Source organism: Mixophyes fleayi, chromosome 9 (assembly GCF_038048845.1).
Source record: "Mixophyes fleayi isolate aMixFle1 chromosome 9, aMixFle1.hap1, whole genome shotgun sequence".
NCBI lineage: Eukaryota > Metazoa > Chordata > Amphibia > Anura > Limnodynastidae > Mixophyes > Mixophyes fleayi.
Window position 1 is genome coordinate 95,537,639 of NC_134410.1, and position 20,784 is coordinate 95,558,422.

General features: G+C 43.3%; 1 protein-coding gene across 3 annotated transcripts in view; it reads left to right on the forward strand.

Annotated features, from left to right (window-relative positions):
• ASTN2 (astrotactin 2) overlaps nucleotides 1–20,784 on the forward strand; it is a 570,610-nt gene that overhangs the window by 444,670 nt on the left and 105,156 nt on the right. For all 3 annotated transcript variants that reach the window (XM_075184700.1, XM_075184701.1, XM_075184702.1), the window contains one exon: nucleotides 5,946–6,211. In XM_075184700.1, coding sequence (XP_075040801.1) covers nucleotides 5,946–6,211 — 266 coding nt within the window. The remainder of the gene's footprint in view (nucleotides 1–5,945; nucleotides 6,212–20,784) is intronic.

Sequence of the window (20,784 nt, forward strand, 5' to 3'; positions counted from 1 at the left end):
TATGGACACTCAAACCAGACAAATGTCTCATATTGTTGGACATTTGAGGCGTTCCTACCGCAGTACTAGCCTAATTCCTTCTGCAGCTATAGAGCAATCCAATGTCAGCATGATTCAAATGACTGGTGCTGTGGAGGCCTTACACACCACAGTAAAGGAGGTCAATGCCAATGTGAATCGTATGGCTGCCCAAATTCACCAGGACATAATGGTAAGGTTACCTTTGCCAGTGTCCTCTACTGAAACCAGTTTGGCTAGAGGCTCCGTGCAAAGTACTTCTCCAAGGAGAGGTGCTCGCACAAGGGGGGCCGAGGAAGAGGAGAGAGTGTCATCCGAACCTCTGATGTACCTGCCAAAAGGCGTAGGTAGCCTTATGTGTGTGGTTTACCCAACAACCTGTAAAATATTTGGTTCTGATTTTTTAAATGTACGACTCTCTTTTCTCAGTTCTGAAAAATGTTGAATTATTTACAGTCTATTATACTTCTGTTACATGTACCCTACGCACATCAGAAATTGAGTGTGAACATTGTTTATGCAAAATTCATGTATACTTGAGCTTAGGTACCACAATAAATGTTGTTTCATTTAAACTCAAAAATCTGTCTGTCCTGCCTGTAAAACACTATTATACTGCGTGCAAAAAAGTTGGCACATTTGGTACTTACGCATTGCCACCTGTCTGACACTTAGCACTGAATATTAAAGGTTGCACATGAGCAGAACTGTGCTCAGGAAAAGCAAAGAAATATGGGTTAATCTTACAGATTACACCTAAACCAAAAAAAAACAAAACACTTTTCGAATTACAAAAAAAACCAAAAAAACCCTTTAACTTATGTTCACACTGGCAAAATAGCAGAAACTGTATGCTGTTAGGTCAATCTCGCCATTCACAACCACCTCTTTTATTTTGGTCGTTTGAATGGCTTTTTTCTGGTGGTTTGTCAAACCCCTCCATAGTAAACCCGGCTGTTTGTATGTTCAACATTGTTAAAATCGGGATGGCGGAATGTAAAGTGGTGGTTTTGTAAGATGTCTTTTCTGGCCGTTTTGACGGCGGTTTGGGCTTTAGTAAATCCGGCGGCTTCAAAACTGCCGTCAAACTAGCCAAAAAGCGGCGAGTTGAGCAAACCACCCTTTAGTAAATCTAGCCATAAGGCTTACATAGCGCTGCTTAATAAGAGTTGAACTAATAGATTGGGGTGTTAATAGATCACACAGAGTACACATGTGGGGCCTGATTCATTAAGGAGAGCAAAGCAAAAAAAGGAGTAAATTTGATTCTAGACAAAACCATGTTACAATGCAAGGGGTGCAAATCAGTTTATAATTTTGCACATAAGAAAAATACTGTCTGTTTTTTCATGTAGCAAACACATACTTGATAGCTTTATTTTTACACAGAATTTTAAAGCTGATCTAGGACATTCCCTACTCCAACTATAAATCTCCCCACATTTTACATTTACCTTGGCAAAACCAATGCAACATGGTTTTGCCAAGGTGCAAAGATACTCATTTTCTTTGCTTTACTTTCCTTAATGAATCAGGCCTGTGATGTTTTGCAGTCAATAAACCATTTACATGTGAGTCTAGCATTGATGCTTTAAGACATTAAGAAGTGTTATATACAAGTAAGCACATCTGAATTGATTGTAATACGTAAGAAGACAGCACGCTTTAAATAAGCAGTGTTAATGAAACTAGAGTTAATATGAGTTAATTTTAATTTGATTTGCATAGTGTAATTGACGCTATGCATACATTTACGTTTTGTGTTGAATGTATTGTAAGTACGCGTGCAGTAAATATGGCACATATATTTCTAATGTGGAACATTGCACATTTTTTTCTGCTTTACATTATGGATATAAAAACGCCATCTTTCTAAATTGCAGCCATTTTGCAGGCAACTCAACATCAGGCCCTTAGTACTAGATTTCCATGCTGATAGTAAAGTGTGCAGGTTTTATTATTTGTCTTTTATAAGTCGCCTATTATTCTCATGACAGCATTAATACAATAATAAAACTTAAAAAGGCGATGGTCCCCTTTCAGCAACTGAAAGTGTGGGTGAGAAGATAAACCGTTAGCTGTATGTCAGGATTGTATAAATCAAATTGGCGTTTTACTGAAACAAACACGTGTATGAAATAAAGCAATATAAAGTATGTTTTTAAAGGGTTCAACATTCTAAACATTATCTTTCTAATATAATATAGGTGGGACAGTTATAAATAGATTAAGGTACCCCTTTGGATCATCTGAATAAGCTTTTCAGCCTCTTTTCTTTGTGATACTATGGTAGTTACCAAGATATGCTGGGGTTGCTATGGTGGAGGACAACTTGACAATCATTCTTGTGTCCTGTCAGTGAACTCAGAGGATCCACTTCTCCTCTCTGTTCTTTCTTGGCAACCATTTTTTGTTTGCTACCTTTTTATTATAGATTGTCCTGACTAAGCTTCACCCTCATCATTACATTACCCTAATTTCCATCCTCTTTGAGCCCCATTTTTATTGATATTCCTCCCAGCCAACTGTAGAGCTGCTCTTATATATCAGTTAAGCAATAAAGATGTGACAAATGAATAGTTTGTTCCATCCCACAGATGCTACATTGGATTGAGATCTCATATTCTAGTAATATGCCTGGTGCTTTTATGGTTTTACAAACGTCTTGTCAGCCACTGTGTCGCCCTCCACAGAGTATTGGAAAGATCATCAGTGATCTTTCTGACCATGTTTGCCTTGGTATTATTTGGATAGTGGCCCATACACCTGACATCATTTTGTATAGAAAAACATTAGGTCTGTTGCTGTTCTTAATGTAGTACCCACTACCATGTTGTGCTGACAATAGTTGGCACTTACCTCCCTGGCATTGTTTGCATATATGATGCTAAAGGGAATTAATCTCTTTAACTTAGTACATGCTTTTGTTACTTGTGTGTATAAGCTTTTTGTTTATGTAGAAATCCTTCCCAGACCCTTAAAAAGGCAAATTTAATTATAATTAGACTTTCTCACCAAGAAAATAAAAATGAAGGGATATTTCTAAATAGTGTTTATAGCTCTTTTGTGAATGAAACTGCTTGGTATGGAAATGGTAAGATAGCAGCTCCAGCCATTGCTTGCAGAATATACCTTGGACAATAGCATTTTTTCTTGGCCTTATTGCTTTTCCTGCTGGAGTACTCTTGGTGTAGAGTGTAGTTTCTCAGGTGGTCCTCTTAGCTTTCCCTAAGCCGAGTGTTCACAGTGTCGCTGCCAGGTCCAAGTGCAGTGCAGGTGGAACATAGGTGGTTCCTGGTTATGGTGGCCTTAATGTAGCAAGTTTGTATCCAGCTCCTGTGTGTTGTAATCTATTCACTGTGTTGCGTCCATCATATCCAGGCCAAAATCTCAGCCTTTACTTGCTGATAGACAGAAGCCTGTTCATCAGACAAATCAACGTAAGCCCGCTGAGCTTCACCGCTCAAATATAGCGCCAGTTTTTCCACCCAGACTCCTGGCAGCCATTTAAGTCTTGTGGAGATTCTCTCAAAGGCTAAGAGATATACATCCACATCATCTGAGGCCGCCATTTTCTGCAAAACGGACACCTCACTTGAGCTAGCTCTTCACGCAAGAGCTTAGTATTTTCTGTCTCGGCTTCTGCGACCTGCAGCATTTGGGCCTGCTCTGCTTGTTGTGTGCACTGCTGCGTGGTGGCTACATTCACCAAAGCCCTCAAGAGTTCCTCCATATCACTGTTTTGGTGTGTAGGAAAGTGAAATTTCGCTTCCCTAAGCATAAATTAAACAGTTTTGTTTGTGGAAAATGCATTATTATGTCACTTGTAGTTCACACTTACAACCATCAAACAATTTTACACATTTGTGATTAAGGTTTGTATCACCTATGCATTTCTCATATTTGCAGCAACTATTTTTGTAGTAAACAGTTTCTGTACTTGCAATCCAAAAAAACTTTATACATTTGCTTTGTGTTTAAAGTTTTCAACACCAATGCATTTTCCACATTTGCAGCAAATATAATTGTGGTAAGCAAGTTTTGCATCACTCACTACCCTGTATTTGTTGTCTGGGTGGATAGCAGGCTCTGGCTGCCCTTTTACAAATCCCATGATGACGCCACTTGTGAAAAACACACAAAACAAATGCTACTGACACAGGTTTGCTGAACCACTTTGATGTTTTATTCAGGCTTGTCAGGATGGAATGAATAGCTACTGTAGTAGTTTCAGCAGTCACACCAAAAATATTTACAAAGTCATGTGACCTTAATGTTGACTAGACAGATAGTCCCCTAACTGGACACCAGCCACTCATTGGCATCGGTCGCACCACCCACAGCACAAGTCCAGCTATTTAATCTTCCTCCCAAGCACTACACTAGCTGTTCCCTTAATTAATTACACCCAGGTGTTCCACCTGTGTTCCTGTGCAGTGTGTGTGGAAGAGTGTGCAGATTGAACCCTGTCTGTAGTCTGAGCCTGCAGGTTCCCAGGGAAACGACTAGTCTCTCTCTCTCTCTCTCTATATATATATTTATATATATATATATATATATCTGGGCTAGGGGAACAGGTGCCATCTCCTGGTGTAGATGGTAGTGTACAGCAGCCGAGAAATCATACAAGGTTTTGGTACAGCTGGCCTCAGTCAGTTTTATTAAGAAGAAAGGATAAACAAAGTTTCAAAATAAACACCTTATCTGTCCGGTATTAACTAAGTACAAGTCGTACCTGATTGTCAAACCATAAAAGAAAACATTAAAAGTACCAGCACATATAGTTTACTCATAATCAATATCAGGCTTTCTCTTATATAGACTCTGCAGTCCTTCCCCCATGTAGAGCAGAGAGGATGTCTTCATTGACTGCTTTTAAATACCCTTACACAGGTGCAAGTGCTGATCAGCCTATCCTCAGGCTGGACTTTATGCATGGAGTCCACCCTCTATCTCCATTCATAACCCCGGGAACATATTTGCTAGTTTTTAACAAAGGTCAAAATCCCTTAGTAAGCCGTTTAAATATAGATAAACCTTTTCCTGGGGTTTTTAAAACAGGTGGGTCAGAAACCTGGGACAAACATATCTGCCCAAAACACGATTTCATTTTTTTGTCACAATATATATACAGTAAACTGTGAATGTAGATGTGTGTAAGATGGACATTATTGTGAAAACAAAATAGTGAGAACACCTTGTCAATAAATAAAAGGGCTGATAAAAATAAAATACTTAATACAAATTACTTGTTGAACATCGTTTGGGTTTTAATTCATTTTCAATAGAAGGCACAATGGATGTTAGTGAGAAGCAACTGCATATGTTATGTTTATTTGCAACTATACGCTGGATGATACTGAAACTATACCTCCTTACTTCAGCATGAAAACACAATTTAGTTAGAAGGATGGTTTAACATTAATATTTAGTTTGGAGGCTTTTGTTTGAGTTTTGCTGTATAAATTACACTGTAAATTAACTATATTTGAGACAGTTGTAACTTGCATCTTCTATGTCAAGTACTAAGGCAGTGATAAAAGTTCATGCCTTTATCTTGCTCATGTTACTCCAGTAGATGGCAGTGTAATACCACATTGATTATCGCATCATAATCATCTTCGTCTATGTGACGTTAACATTGTACATGAAGCAATTGTAATATTATTACTATATGGTTAGCTAATTCACTATATTACCTCTACCAGCAGTTTTTCTTTTAACTTACCTTGAAAATATTTGACCTAGAAATACTTGTTAACCTGGAATTGCAGCGTAATAATAACAGGTATATGGAGGCACAAAGAGCTTATTGACATAGTTGGCTTTTGTTTGTAAATTGTAATAATATTTTGTGATTAAATTGACATACATTAAGTTTTTTATGTACTTTTAATAAACAATTATTCTACTTTAATCATTCATAGAAACCACCGAGTTGGGCAGCAAAAAGGAACTGAAGTCCATGCCATTCATCACTTACCTCTCAGGGCTGCTGACTGCGCAGATGTTGTCTGATGACCAGCTTATTATGGGAGTAGAAATCCACTGTGAAGAGAAGGGACGTTGCCCATCCAGCTGCCATTTGTGCCGACGAGCTGGAAAGGAACAAGTCAGCCCCATCCCAGTGCTCCTGGAGATTAACCGGATCACTCCACTGTACAACCTAATTCAAGATAATGCTACACGAGAGGTGAACAAACATATTTTATCTCCGCTAACTAGTCCGGGGCTCAAGGAGTACTCAAACTGATTGAAGGGGTAAATTTCTGTATTAGTAAGCATTATTAATTTGTAAGGTGCTACAAAATTCTGCAGCTGCAGGCAAGTGGAATAACAAATTATTATTATTATTATTATTATTTATTTGTTAGGCGCCACAAGGTATCCACAGCGCCGCACACAGTACTAACAGTAGACTATACAGGGTGAAACCATACAGAACAATGAACAAAAAGTACCAATACTTCAGAAACTCCGGCTAATCATATGCAGTAAAGACGGAGCAGAAGAACAGGTATGGAGACAGAAGGGGAGGGGGCCCTGCTCATACGAGCTTAAATCCTAAGGGAGGGTAAACAGACCAGGCACAACAGGAGTACAGCTAGGAGTCACGAATATGGTGAAAACACTCTGTTTATTTGCAGAAAAGTATAAACAGCAGGTAATCGAGAACAGTAGTAAATACCAGGTGCAAGCTGATGCAGGAAATAATAAGAATGTTCTGAAACCATCAGGTAAACAGCTAATGCAGGGAAGCAGGATGTATGAACAGGTTCCAAGCAGGCATGAACCAGAGAAGCAAGGCAGGAGGAAGAATCCACAGGTTGCAACAAGGATATGACATCACAGGATGGGACAACAATAACCAGCCCTGTGTGCTGGGAGTAACAGGTATATAAAGCGAAAAAGAGACCACACCCAGGTGCATGGAATAATTGGAGACAGAAAGGTTAACCCTTAAAGCACAAGAAATGCACAATAGCAGCACCTCTGGACATCAGAGTTACTGCTGCAAACACATAAAAAGAACAAATACAAATAATAAAGTCCAAAAGGTAGGAGCTGCCAGGCGGATCGTGACAGTACCCCCTTCCTTAAGGGCGGATTCCAGACGCCCAAATTACCACCAATGTCTGCATTCATCAGAATCAAAGTCCAGAATTGGGGGCCCGGTAGAAAAGTCCTCGTCCATGGGTGGAGAGGCAAAGGAGACCATGCCAGATGGAAGTTGAAGCACCGTAGAACCTCCTTTCTTTTTACGTCCTCCTCTCTTACGGGCCTTCCTTGGAGTTGGGATCTGCGCCAACTGGGAGGAGCACAAAGGGATCACTTGGCCAGGTGAGATGGGTGGTACTGCTGATAATGTAGAGGCACCGCAAGATGGCACTGCAGGGGTTGGAGAAAACTTTTTGATTACTGCCTCAACAAACAGTTGTAAGTCCAATAGTATGGAATGATCAGTTTCAATAAATGGATTTACCCATTCCAAAGCTTCTCCTTTAAAATATGAAATAAGGAACAGTACCCATCCCTTAGGGTTGTTAACAAGCTCTGGTATGGAGGGCATATAAGAGGCAGCAAATTTCAGAAGGGCACAAAGTTGGGAAATGTGCCCCTCAAAGAAAGGCAACGGCTCAGAGTTAGCACGCACCCTCAGCAACAGATGGCTGGGACTTGGCAGACTACTTGGCGGCAGGCCCGGACTGGGCGGCAGACTTGGGGGCAGGCTCGGACTGGGCGGCAGACTTGGGGGCAGGCCCGGACTGGGAGGCAGACTTGGGAGCAGGCCTGGACTTGGCGGCAGACTTGGGAGCAGGCCCAGACTGGGCGGCAGACTTGGGAGCAGGCCCGGACTGGGCAGAAGGCTTGCCAGCAGGCCTGGCAGGGACAGCACTTTGAGAAGCCTGAGGGCAGACAGCACTTTGAGAAGCCTGAGGGCAGACAGCACTTTGAGAAGCCTGAGGGCAGACAGCACTTTGAGAAGCCTGAGGGCAGACAGCACTTTGAGAAGCCTGAGGGCAGACAGCACTTTGAGAAGCCTGAGGGCAGACAGCACCAAGTGGTAACTCAGGCTGAACCGCATGGACTGGCAACTCGGGCTGGACCGCATGGACTGGCAACTCGGGCTGGACCGCATGGACTGGCAACTCTGGAGTGGCCTGGAGGGACAGGACCCCCTCTGGAGCGGACTGTAAGGGCAGCGCCCCCTCTGGAGTGGACTGTAAGGGCAGTGCCCCCTCTGGAGCGGACTGTAAGGGCAGCGCCCCCTCTGGAGCAGACTGTAAGGGAAGCGCCCCCTCTGAAGCGGACTGTAAGGGCAGCGCCCCCTCTGGAGCAGTCTTTAAGGGCAGCGCCCCCTCTGAAGAAGTCTTTAAGGGCAGCGCCCCCTCTGGAGCAGACTGGAAGGGCAGCGCCCCCTCTGGAGCAGACTGGAAGGGCAGCGCCCCCTCTGGAGCAGACTGGAAGGGCAGCGCCCCCTCTGGAGCAGACTGGAAGGGCAGCGCCCCCTCTGGAGCAGACTGGAAGGGCAGCGCCCCCTCTGGAGCAGACTGGAAGGGCAGCGGCCCCTCTGGAGAAGACTGTAAGAGCAGCGGCCCCTCTGGAGAAGACTGTAAGAGCAGCGGCCCCTCTGGAGAAGACTGTAACAGCAGCGCCCCCTCTGGAGAAGTCTTTAAGGGCAGCGCCCCCTCTGGAGGAGTCTTTAAGGGCAGTGCCCCCTCTGGAAGAGTCTTTAAGGAGCAGGCTGAAGCTCAGGAACAGAGACAGCGGCTGAAGACTCGGAACTGGAGACAGAGGCTGAAGACTCGGAACTGGAGACAGAGGCTGAAGACTCGGAACCGGAGACAGAGGCAGGAGACTCAGGACCGGACACAGTGGCAGGAGACTCGGGACCGGACACAGTGGCAGGAGATTCAGGACCGGACACAGTGGCAGGAGACTCAGGACCGGACACAGTGGCAGGAGACTCAGGACCGGACACAGTGGCAGGAGACTCAGGACCGGACACAGTGGCAGGAGACTCAGGACCGGACACAGTGGCAGGAGACTCAGGACCGGACACAGTGGCAGGAGACTCAGGACCGGACACAGTGGCAGCAGGCTCAGGACCGGACACAGTGGCAGCAGGCTCAGGATCGGACACAGTGGCAGCAGGCTCAGGATCGGACACAGTGGCAGCAGGTTCAGGACCGGACACAGTGGCAGCAGGTTCAGGACCGGACACAGTGGCAGCAGGCCCCAAGCTGGAGGCAGATGATGTGACCTCAGAGCTGGAGGCAGATGATGTGACCTCAGAGCTGGAGGCAGATGATGTGACCTCAGAGCTGGAGGCAGATGCTGACACCTCGGCACATGAGACAGAGGCTGGCACCTCGGCACAGGAGACAAGAGGCTGGCACCTCGGCACAGGAGACAGAGGCTGGCACCTCGGCACAGGAGACAGAGGCTGGCACCTCGGCACAGGAGACAGAGGCTGGGACCTCGACACAGGAGACAGAGGCTGGGACCTCGACACAGGCGGCTGGTGCTGGCGCCTCAGGACAGGCGGCTGGAGCAGGCAGATTGGGTCTTTTCCCAGAGAACAGAAATGGTGGAACATAAACAATTTTGGAATGCGGAGAGGAAATAACAGGAGATGGTTCAGTAAGCTGACGTGGTCTACGGACAGGACAGTCCTGCAAGAAATGTGCATTGCTGGCACAGTAGAGACACAACTTGTATGTTATCCTGCGCCGCCGTTCCTCTTCGGTCAGATGGGGGCGGGGACCACCTGTGTACTGGGAATTTGTTACCCCATAGTTCATAGAAAACAGCAAATTTGTAGAAGTACCTTTAAGAGGTGCTGTTTGCACAGGTTCATCAGCAGAGAAGGTGGATTGAGGCAGCTCAGCAGCTCCTGAATTAAGAGAGGCAGAATCTGACTGTCTCATGAGTGGGTCCACAAGTAAAGAGGAAAATCTAGCAAGCTGAGAACGTAGCAATATAATGTCCATCTGTAAAGTTTGTAGCAGTGACAATTCCATGATTGGTGAAACAGACATGTTGCAAAAAATAAATGAAAACTTGATTGCAGAAAAAAGGTCCCAGAATAAAACAAAACTTTCACCTGACTCTAAAGCTGTTTTGTAGGCTGGTTATACTGTCACGGTTACAACAGGAGTACAGCTAGGAGTCACGAATATGGTGAAAACACTCTGTTTATTTGCAGAAAAATGTATAAACAGCAGGTAATCGAGAGCAGTAGTAAATACCAGGTGCAAGCTGATGCAGGAAATAATAAGAATGTTCAGAAACCAGCAGGGAAGCAGGATGTATGAACAGGTTCCAGGCAGACATGAACCAGAGGAGCAAGGCAGGAGGAAGAATCCACAGGTTGCAACAAGGATATGACATCACAGGATGGGACAACAATAACCAGCCCTGTGTGCTGGGAGTAACAGGTATATAAAGGGAAAAAGAGACCACACCCAGGTGCATGGAATAATTGGAGAACAGAAAGGTTAACCCTTAAAGCACAAGAAATGCACATTAGCAGCACCTCTGGACATCAGAGGTACTGCTGCAAACACATAAAAAGAACAAATACAAATAATAAAGTCCAAAAGGTAGGAGCTGCCAGGCGGATCGTGACAAGGAGCCAGTTGAGGCAAGAAGAGATAAGGGAGGATGAGCAAAGGGAGGAGATGGGGGTTAAGTAGATGGTTGGTAGGCTTTGAGGAAGAGGTGAGTTTTGAGTGCACGTTTGAAGGAGCACAGAGTAGGAGAGAGACGGATGGAACGAGGAAGGCCATTCCGAAGGGGGGCTGCATGGGAAAAGTCTTGGATTCTGGAGTGGGAAGAGGTGATAAGGGTGGAGGAGAGGCGGCGGTCATTGGCCGAGCGCAGGGAAAGGGCAGGAGTGTGAATGGAGAGGAGGTTAGAGATATAAGGGGCAGTAGAGTTGGAGAGAGCCTTGTAAGTGGTGGTGAGGAGTTTGAAAAGGATTCTGTAGGGGAAGGGGAGCCAGTGTAAGGCAAGGCAGAGAGGGGAGGCAGAGGAGGAGCGGCGTGAGAGGAAGATGAGTCTTGCGGCCGCATTGAGTATAGAGCGGAGGGGGGAGAGACGGGAGTGGGGGAGGCCAGTGAGGAGGAGGTTACAATAATCAAGGCGGGAGATGATGAGTGCGTGGATGATAGTTTTGGGGGCATCCTTAGAGAGAAAAGGACGGATGCGGGCGATGTTGCATAGTTGGAAGCGATAAGCTTGGGCAAGGGAATGAATGTGGGGGGCCAAAAGAGAGAGGAGTCGAGGGTGACACCCAGGCAGCGAAGTTGGGTGACAGAGGAGATGGTGGTGTTGTTGACGACAATAGAGAGGTCATCGTGGGATGGGAGTCTGGGCTGAGGAAAGACAATGAGTTCAGTTTTAGAGATATTGATTTTGAGAAAGTACTCGGACATCCAGGAGGAGATGGTGGAGAGGCAGTCGGATACCCGAGCGAGGAGGGTGGAGGAAAGATGAAGAGGAGATATAAAGTCATATTTTGGTGAACATTTCCAAATGCAACGGGATACTTGATAAACATTTACAGATTTAAACAAGGAGAAATAGTATTTGGTAAACATTTAAACAAGGAAAAATAGTATTTGGTAAACCTCTAAAACTATGAAGGGGCACTGGGTAAATGTATTATAGACACAAGGGGTTACCTGGTAAGAAGGTAGAGAAACCCTGATTACGACTTTGCAAAGTAGTTTTTAAAATGTGAAGAGCTGTACTTCATGCATTGCACTTTCAGAGAAGAGAGATTCCAATGCACCTGTTCATGCTATAACTGTGCACCACCAACTTAACAAATTCAGACAACAAAGCAGTATGGCTGGTTCATTTATCATTATCAGGGTACTGTACTTTCTCATAAAACTGAGGAAGAAACAACATGGTTATTTGCTTGATCTCATACTTTAGATAAGTATTGCCTGTAGTTGAAAACAATAGGTAGTTAATATAACCTATATTGATGCAAAGTGCAAACTAAAATGCTATAAAATAATTCCCTGTTCATAGAACATTGTACAGTTGGTGAGGTGTTTCGATTGATGTCTACTGTCAAGCAATATCAATGGCCCTGCATCCTTCTAGTGATTCATAAATGACCATGCAATTGCAATTGTGTACCTAAATACAACAAATTGGATATAAATGTAGTCTACCTAAATTTTAAAATTAACTGAATATAGATGCTTTGTTTATAAGTAGAGATGGGCGGGTTCGGTTTCCTGAAACCGAGCCCACCGAACGTGGATCTCGCAAGTTTTGGAATCTATAAATGCCGCCCTCCACGGCGATCTAGCGCCATTTGAGAGAGGGATACAGAAGGGGTAGGATAGAGTGTAGAGCAGTTGGGCAGGCAAATTTACAGAAGTGAAAGAGGAGGGTGGTAGCAATGTTCAGCAAAGCTCCATTGCTAGTTGTCGTTGCTGAAATTCAAATATACAAGTCCTTTCAGGCTTTTTTTCTGAATTTGCACCAAAAAGTGTAGGGCGTTATATACACCCAAGACAAGAGCTCCATTACTGAATTTTTCATTGCTGATATACAAATATAATATACTAGTCCTTGCAGGCTTTTTTTCTGAACTTGCACCAAAAAGTGTAGGGTGTTATATACACCCAAAGTCAAGAGCTCCATTGCTGAATTTGTAATGCTGAAATACACATAATATCTACTAGTCCTTGCAGGCTTTTTTTCCTGAATTTGCACAAAAAAGTGTAGGGTGTTATATACACCCAAGACAAGAGCTCCATTACTCAATTTGTGATTGCTGAAATACAAAAAACAAGTACTTGCAGGCTTTTTTTCTGAATGGGCACCAAAAAGTGTAGGGTGTTATATACACCCAAGACAAGAGCTCCATTGCTCAATTTGTGATTGCTGAAATACAAAAAACAAGTACTTGCAGGCTTTTTTTCTGAATGGGCACCAAAAAGTGTAGGGTGTTATATACACCCAAGACAAGAGCTCCATTGCTCAATTTGTCATTGCTGAAATACAAATATACAAGTCCTATCAGGCTTTTTTTCTGAATTTGCACCAAAAAGTGTAGGGTGTTATCCAAATGGATTCACAACAGTACACAGAAGAGCAGGAGCAGCAAGCAGCTGCTGCCACCAGTCCTGATGATAGTAATCCCTGTACGTCATCTGGTAAAGCCTATGTAAAAATATATAGTCTTTTTAACTCAGGGAAAAAAACATTTAAAAAAAACACCTTTTACCCTGGTGAACAAAAAAAGAGCTGTAATCCATGAAAAGTTATCTGCTGAAAAAAACAAAATTGCCAACATGCCATTCTACTCACACAGTGGTAAAGAAAGAATGAGGCCTTCGCCTTTCTCTATGAGTGCGAGATCAAAAATTGTTACTGAGGCATCTTCTTGTAAGGTCACTCGTGACCAAGCAAAACCAAGTAATTCGGACTCCAAAAGTGGTGCACAAATACTGTTACGTGTAAAAGTCGAGCTGGAAGAAAACAATAAGGCATTCGAGGAAAATTGTCACGGGCACTAGGAGTTTTACCCAGAATTCACCAGGTGTAGCTACACTTACCAGAGGTGCGAAATCTAACACAGTGGCTGGTCTTCTCCAGGAACTCCCGCAGGAAGTATGTTTTTTTGCAGCTGCCACTGTGCAGGTTGCGGTCCTCTGGGTAGTGTGGTGAATTAGTGGAACCATACAACAGAATAGAGAAAAGGAATGTCAATGGTATAAATGCTGAGTCTCTGCACCATGGAACTGTGATGGTACAGCAGACTAGTAAGCAGTATACAATGAGGAAAGAGTCCAAGTGCCTTAGCACGCAGGTAGCATATAGCAGGCCAGTACTTGATAACTGGATAACGTTAGGCAACGACCAATCAACAATGCGGTAGGAGAGTCAGCGACTTGCAGCTATAATATCGAGGCACTTGTAGACTTTAGTCCAACTAATAGGTACCATACAGAATAGTAGCTATGTCACAAGGAGACATGAGTGGTCTACAGCTGGTAGGTTTCACCACAGATGAGTAGAGAAGACTTGTCCAGCGCAGGTATGTAACAGAGTAGCGTGAGTGGTCTGCAATTGGCAAGTTATACCACTGATGAGAAGAGACGACTTGCCCAGGTGCAGGCATATAATGGAGTAGCGTGAGTGGTCTGCGATTGGCAAGTTTTACCACTGATGTGTAGAGAAGACTTGTCCTAGCGATAGCGTGAGTGGTCTGCAATTGGCAAGTTGTACCACTGATGTGAAGAGAGGGCTTGTCCAGGTGCAGGCATGTAGCGGAGTAGCGTGAGTGGTCTGCAATTGGCAAGTTTTACCACTGATGTAAGGAGGAGACTTGTCCAGGTGCAGGCATGTAACGGAGTAGCGAGAGTAGTCTGCAGCGGGTAAGTTATACTACCGATGTGAAGAGGAGACTTGTCCACAGCAAACGGATAACACGAGCAGAAACAGGAAACACCTCAGAGTCTCAAGGGAATGAGAACCAAGAACAGGCAAAGGTAATAGGGCAACAGGTGCCTTAAGTAATGAGAGGTGATTAATTAACCAATGAGACTAGAAGCGAGGTTTTAACAGTTCATGGTTTCTGCACATGCGCAATCTTAGTCAAGATGGCGGACGGCCGCGGCTCAGCAGAGGCGCCGGCAGGAGCGAGAGAGACCCATGTCCCAAACTAGAGGCACTAACAGTCCGGTGAGTGACAAAAATGTATGCTCTGATTCAGAAATGACGCCAATCCCTGAGGAGAGTCCATGCACGAGTGCTATGTGTAATCATGACCATTCAGATAGCGTATCCATAAAGAAGCATTTCTGCTGATGTGTGCCTGAACAGCCCGAGTGTAGCCAGTGAAACACCAATTGAGGATGCCACTTTGGAATTGCAACAGGATGAGGGGGATATTTGTGTAGCCGACGAGGGCGCTAATGAGGATGTTGATGAGGATGATGTTGTTTGTGTAAGTTGGTCTCACTGCTGCTGTTGTTGCTGCTACTGGGGGTGAATCTTCATCCCAGAAGCAGACCAAGACCAAGCAGACCAATTGTTGTAAACTACTAGTAGTTTACAACAATTGACTGTTAAATAATGCTTTGCAAGAGGAAGCAAGTATGAAAGCTGTCACCCAGTGGCAAAGCGGATCACAGACGTCATGGCGATTATGCTCGTATTAGATCTGCGTCCAATTTCCAATATTAATGCAGCTGGTTTTAGACAGTTACTTGAGGTCTTGTGTCCCCGTTATCAAATTCCATCACTTCACCATTTCAGTAGAAAAGCTATCCCTCACCTCTACCAGAAGGTTCGTAAAAATGTTATTATTGGGCTGCAAAATGCCATTCTACCCACTGTACACTTAACCACAGATATGTGAACAAGCGGAACTGGGCAAACTAAAGATTATATCACTGTGACAGCCCACTGGGTTGGTGATTGCCTTCATCAGCAGGAACAGCAGCAGCCTGTACCCAGGTATGTCACATTTGTCAGAGGCAGGCTACTCTGTGTATCACCGGCTTCACTAAGAGGCATACAGCTGACAATCTGTTACAAAAGCTATGGGATGTCATTACAACATGGCTTATCCCTCTTGGACTCTCCTCAGGATATGACATTTCTGATAACGCCACCAATATTGTGAGAGCATTACAGCTGGGTGAATTCAATCACATTCCCTATTTTGCTCACACACTAAACTTGGTGGTGCAGAGCTTTTTAAAAAATGACAGAGACTTGCAGGAGAAGCTATCTGTGGCCTGTAAAATATCTGGACATTTCTGGCATTCGGCAACAGTGTGTAGGAGATTGCAGCAGCTGCAAGAGCAATTTAATTTGCCTTGCCACCAACTGAAGCAAGAGGTGGTGACAAGGTGGAATTCCACCCTGTGTATGCTTCTGCGGATGGAGTAACAGCGAAAAGCCATTCACGCTTACTCCACAAGCCATGACATTGGGATAGGAGGGGAGATGTATTTTAGTCAAGCGCAATGGAGAATACTTTCTGTGTTGTGCATGGTGCTGAAAACATTTGAAGTAGTCACCTGTGAAGTGAGTTCAGACACTGCGAGCTTGAGTCAAGTTACTCCCTTAATTAGACTTTTGGAAAAGCAGCTTGAGAAACTGAAGGAGGAGATTAAATAAAGCAATTCCGCTAAGTATGTCGGACTTGTAGATTCGCTTTGCCAGGATCCAAGAGTTATCAAAATCTTGAAATTGAATCACTACATTTTGGCGTCTGTGCTTCATCCTCAAGTTAAGACCTATGTCTTCTCTTTGTTTCCAACTGACCCAGATCTGAAGAGATGCAAGGAGCTCCTGGTGAGCAAGATGACAGCTCAAGTGTCATGTGACAGGACGGCGTCTCCTCCTTCAGTTTCTCACTTAACTGCTGCTAGAAAAAAACTTAGCTTCTCCCAGAGACCCAGGAATGATGCAGATGACTCTGCACCAAATTTTGACATCTGGTCTGGTCTAAAAGAATTGACCAAAAAACGTGATACCTCTGCCGTAACTCCACCTGATCCTACTATCAGCATCCAAAGGATGGTGGAGGATTATTTTCATGACAGCGTAGAAATAGACACATCAGACAGTCCCTTTACATACTGGGAGAAAAAAAGGGAATTTGGAGACCCATATACCAACTCGCTTTGCACTGCCTAAGCTGCCCACCCTCCAGTGTGTACTCGGAAAGAGTTTTTAGCACAGCCGGGACCTTGTCAGTGATCGGCATAGGAGGCTACTTCCTCAAAATGTGGAAAAGATGATGTTCATAAAAATGAACTTCAAGTTTCACAAGGAAGGCCTTTCCCGCCAAATACATCAAAATACTGAGACTTCTGTAACGGTGGATTGCAGCGGTGATGAATTAATAATGTGTGAGGATGATGTACACACTGATGAGGGTGAGGATGAGGCTGAGGATGATGACAACAACATCTTGCCACAGTAGAGTTCATGAACACCACTGTTACCTTAGGTGGCTTAAAGCCATTGTTACCTTGTTTTGTGGGGGCCCAAACAAACCAAGCACTTTAGCCACAAGGAGTGGCACTTTTGTGGCTGAAGTGCTTGGTTTGTTAAACTGTGCATGTCTTTTTTAAGATCATACATAAGGGTGGGTGGGAGGACCCAAGGACAATTCCATCTTCCACCATTTTACCTTTCAGCTACCGCTGTGTGCCAATGTTACCTACATGTGCTATATATTGTTGTGTGCTTAGCAAAAATCTTAGACACACATTGATGATACAGATGACTTAGCACAACATTTTGACATCTGGGGGTAAATGTATCAAGCTGAGAGTTTTCCGGCGGGTTTGAAAAACCAATCAGATTCTAGCTATCATTTATTTAGTACATTCTACAAAATGACAGCTAGAATCTGATTGGTTGCTATAGGCAACATCTCCACTTTTCAAACTCGCCGGAAAACTCTCAGCTTGATACATTTACCCCCTGGTCTTGTCTACTGTAAAAGTATTGACCAGAATTAGTGAGACCTGTGCTGTAACTCCACCTGATCCTACTATCAACTATCAACATCCAAAGAATGGTGGAGGACTATTTTAAATTTTTTTGAACGCTATAAAGACAACAGTTTTATTAACAAATTGCAACGTTGCTTGTAGAAGTAATGTAAGCATGGATGTCTAAGTAGACGTGTATAGGTATTACCTTCCACTTTGCTACTGTTTCATCAAGTGTTTGTAATCTGCACTTTACATCAATGGTACCTAACTAGATTATAATTTTGTGGAAATGGGGCTGATTCGAAGATCACTGATGAACTGGCTTTTTGCTGGGAATTACAATGGCTCTTTTTAGTGCATTGTCTGGCACCCTGGATTGGTGTGTGTCTGATAAAAGCACGCATCTCGCGGGAGGTCAGTGCTCATTGCCATGTATTAGCTGTAGAATTACCTCACTTATCCAAAAAACAGGTGGAGCAATCAAAAGAACCATAACTGGTTTAATGATCCAAGGACAATTCCATCTTGCACCACTTTTCTTTTCTTCCACTGCTGTGTGCCAATGTGTCCTAGATGTAGTAGGAACTGCCGTGTATTTGAGTCATTGCTCTGTCGCTTACCATCCAGCCAGATCGCTGCAGTATTTGTCAAAAAGTGTATGAAAATACTATTGTGAGCTGTGAGATGGTCAAAATTGACTGCAAATGACTTTAAATTAGTGTTAGTGAGGTTAATAATAATGTAGGATCAAAAAAAGAGCAAAATTATGTGATTTTAGCATATTTTAGCAATTTGTCTAAAAAAATACCAATCCAAAACCAAAACATAAACACGAAGCTAATCCAGATCCAAAACCAAAACCACTTCACGGGGATCAGTGAGCATCTCTATTTATAAGTAGTTGGTCTTGTGGTATTATTTTTATTTTTTTTTAAATCAATGGACATGGTGTGAGGAATTGTACCAAGTTAGAATAGACTCACAAGGAAAGAGATTTAGGATATGAGCTTTAATCTTGTGAGGTGTCAATAAAACTAATTTTTGGTAAGCTTAAAAGGGAAGTGATCTCACTCAGTCTGTAACATGGTAATTACAATCAGAAGCTTTTTTTTGTTCCCTAACATGAAAGAGTAAAATGAATCACCTATGTATTGCATTGTGTTTATCATTTTCAGACATATACATTTTATAGTTAAGGGCAACACAGTGGTTAGCAATGTAGCTTCTCGAGGCTGGTGGCTTAGACTGGAGTTTGCATGCTCTCACTGTTCTTCTGTGGGTTTCCTCTGAATGCTCCTGTTTTCACTACAACAGTCCAAAATATACTGATAGGTTAATTAACTTCTCAATAGACTGGCCTTAGTGTGTGTGTGCGCACACTCTACTGGGGGTATGAATAAATAAGCATTCTCCGTTTGTGTGAAATGCGGTCACTATATAATCACCTCGACCCTTTATTTTACCATAGTCAGCGCAATGAGCAATGCTAATGTGGACCAAATGAACTGCCAAATGAAGGAGAGATTCACTTTTCTGCCATACTTATATATATATATATATATATATATATATATATATATATATATATATATATATATATATATGTTTACAATACTGTATCTATATAAACATTTTGCCTTTCAAGACTTGCAGTTTTTGCCATGCATAGTCGCCACGCAAAGTCGCCGAATATTGGCGACTTGCAAAAAGCGCTGCTTAATACATTTACCCCCAGGACTGAGGTTCTTCACTTGGACACTTGCTCTGGGTGCAGAATATCTACTCTGTGTACTCTGCTTTCAGAAATGTAAGGTAGTGTGTACAGGAAACATGACATAACACTCCCTGTGATGTGTCAGTTCCTATACCAATGATGTTGCTAGACAGACCTGGGCCACAGGTCAATATCAAAAGTTTAATACAGCAGCCACAGCTGCTTACACATTAACTTATAGAAGCCCCTTCCTCTAGCCAGCAGTAGCGTTAGGGGCTAGTGATAAGTCCCATGTCGAATTAATACCCAATAATGATACCAGTAATGGTCATATCCAATAATGGCATTAGACATACCCAATAATGTCTCCAATAGTAATATTGCCGGATGCTACTTGTAGAAATTCCTAATGTTGTCAATAGGAGTAGTTCCCAATACTGTCACCAGTTGTAGTAATAGTCCCTAATAATGACACCAATAGTATTTGTCTGTAATAATGTAGCAATGATACCACCCGATAATGTCACTAGAAGTAGTAGTGATATAACCAGTTTTAGAAGTGGCCAATAATATGACTTCATGTACGTACAGTTACTGCATCCTCCAACAGATTATCTCTGGGCAGCACGGTGGCTAAGTGGTTTGCACTTCTGCCTCACAGCGCTGGGTTCATGAGTTCAATTCCTGACCATGGCCTTATCTGTGTGGAGTTTGTATGTTCTCCCTGTGTTTGCGTGGGTTTCCTCCGGGTGCTCCAGTTTCCTCCTACACTCTTAAAATATATTAGTAGGTTAATTGGCTGCTATCAAAATTGCCCCTAGTCTCTCTCTCTTTCTGTCTGTCTGTGTGTGTATGTCAGGGAATTTATACTGTAAGCTCCAATAGGGCAGGGGCTGATGAGAATGAGTTCTCTGTACAGCGCTGCGGAATCAGTGGCGCTATATAAATTAATGATGATGATGATGATGATGATCTCTTCAGTAATAGTGCTGCCCCAGTGCCACTGGCTTCACATGATGTGAAGGTTAGGCTGCTGGCTTCGAATTGATTACCATCTGTGGATATTTAGAATTCCGCACCATGCCACCGTTTAAACACCAATAGAGTCATGCCAAATTACATGAATACTTAGCATCACAATGGCAGTCTGAGCAGCAGCTCTCACCACCATTACTCCTTCTTTCTTGGCAATTAGCCTGACCTCTTTCATCCATCAGAATGTGAAAGAATATAAAACAGCTATCCAGGTGGTGATTTCTGTTTCTGCTTCTTGGCTAACATAATAAAGTCCACAAACCCTTTGCCACACAGGGAGTAAAAGGTATGGTCAGTTGGGCACCAGGAGTTTTGATGCTTCATTATGCAATAAATACTGTATATGGGTTAGAGCTGGTCTGGTCACCTTGTGTACGTATTATTTTTACAATTTAGAATCATTTGAACATTATTTTGTGGGTTGGGGGATTCAAAGCATTGGAATTTCACTCTGAGCACATTCAATGCATGTAAAAATGAAATACATATTATTATGAAATTATATCTAACAGTATGGTAATG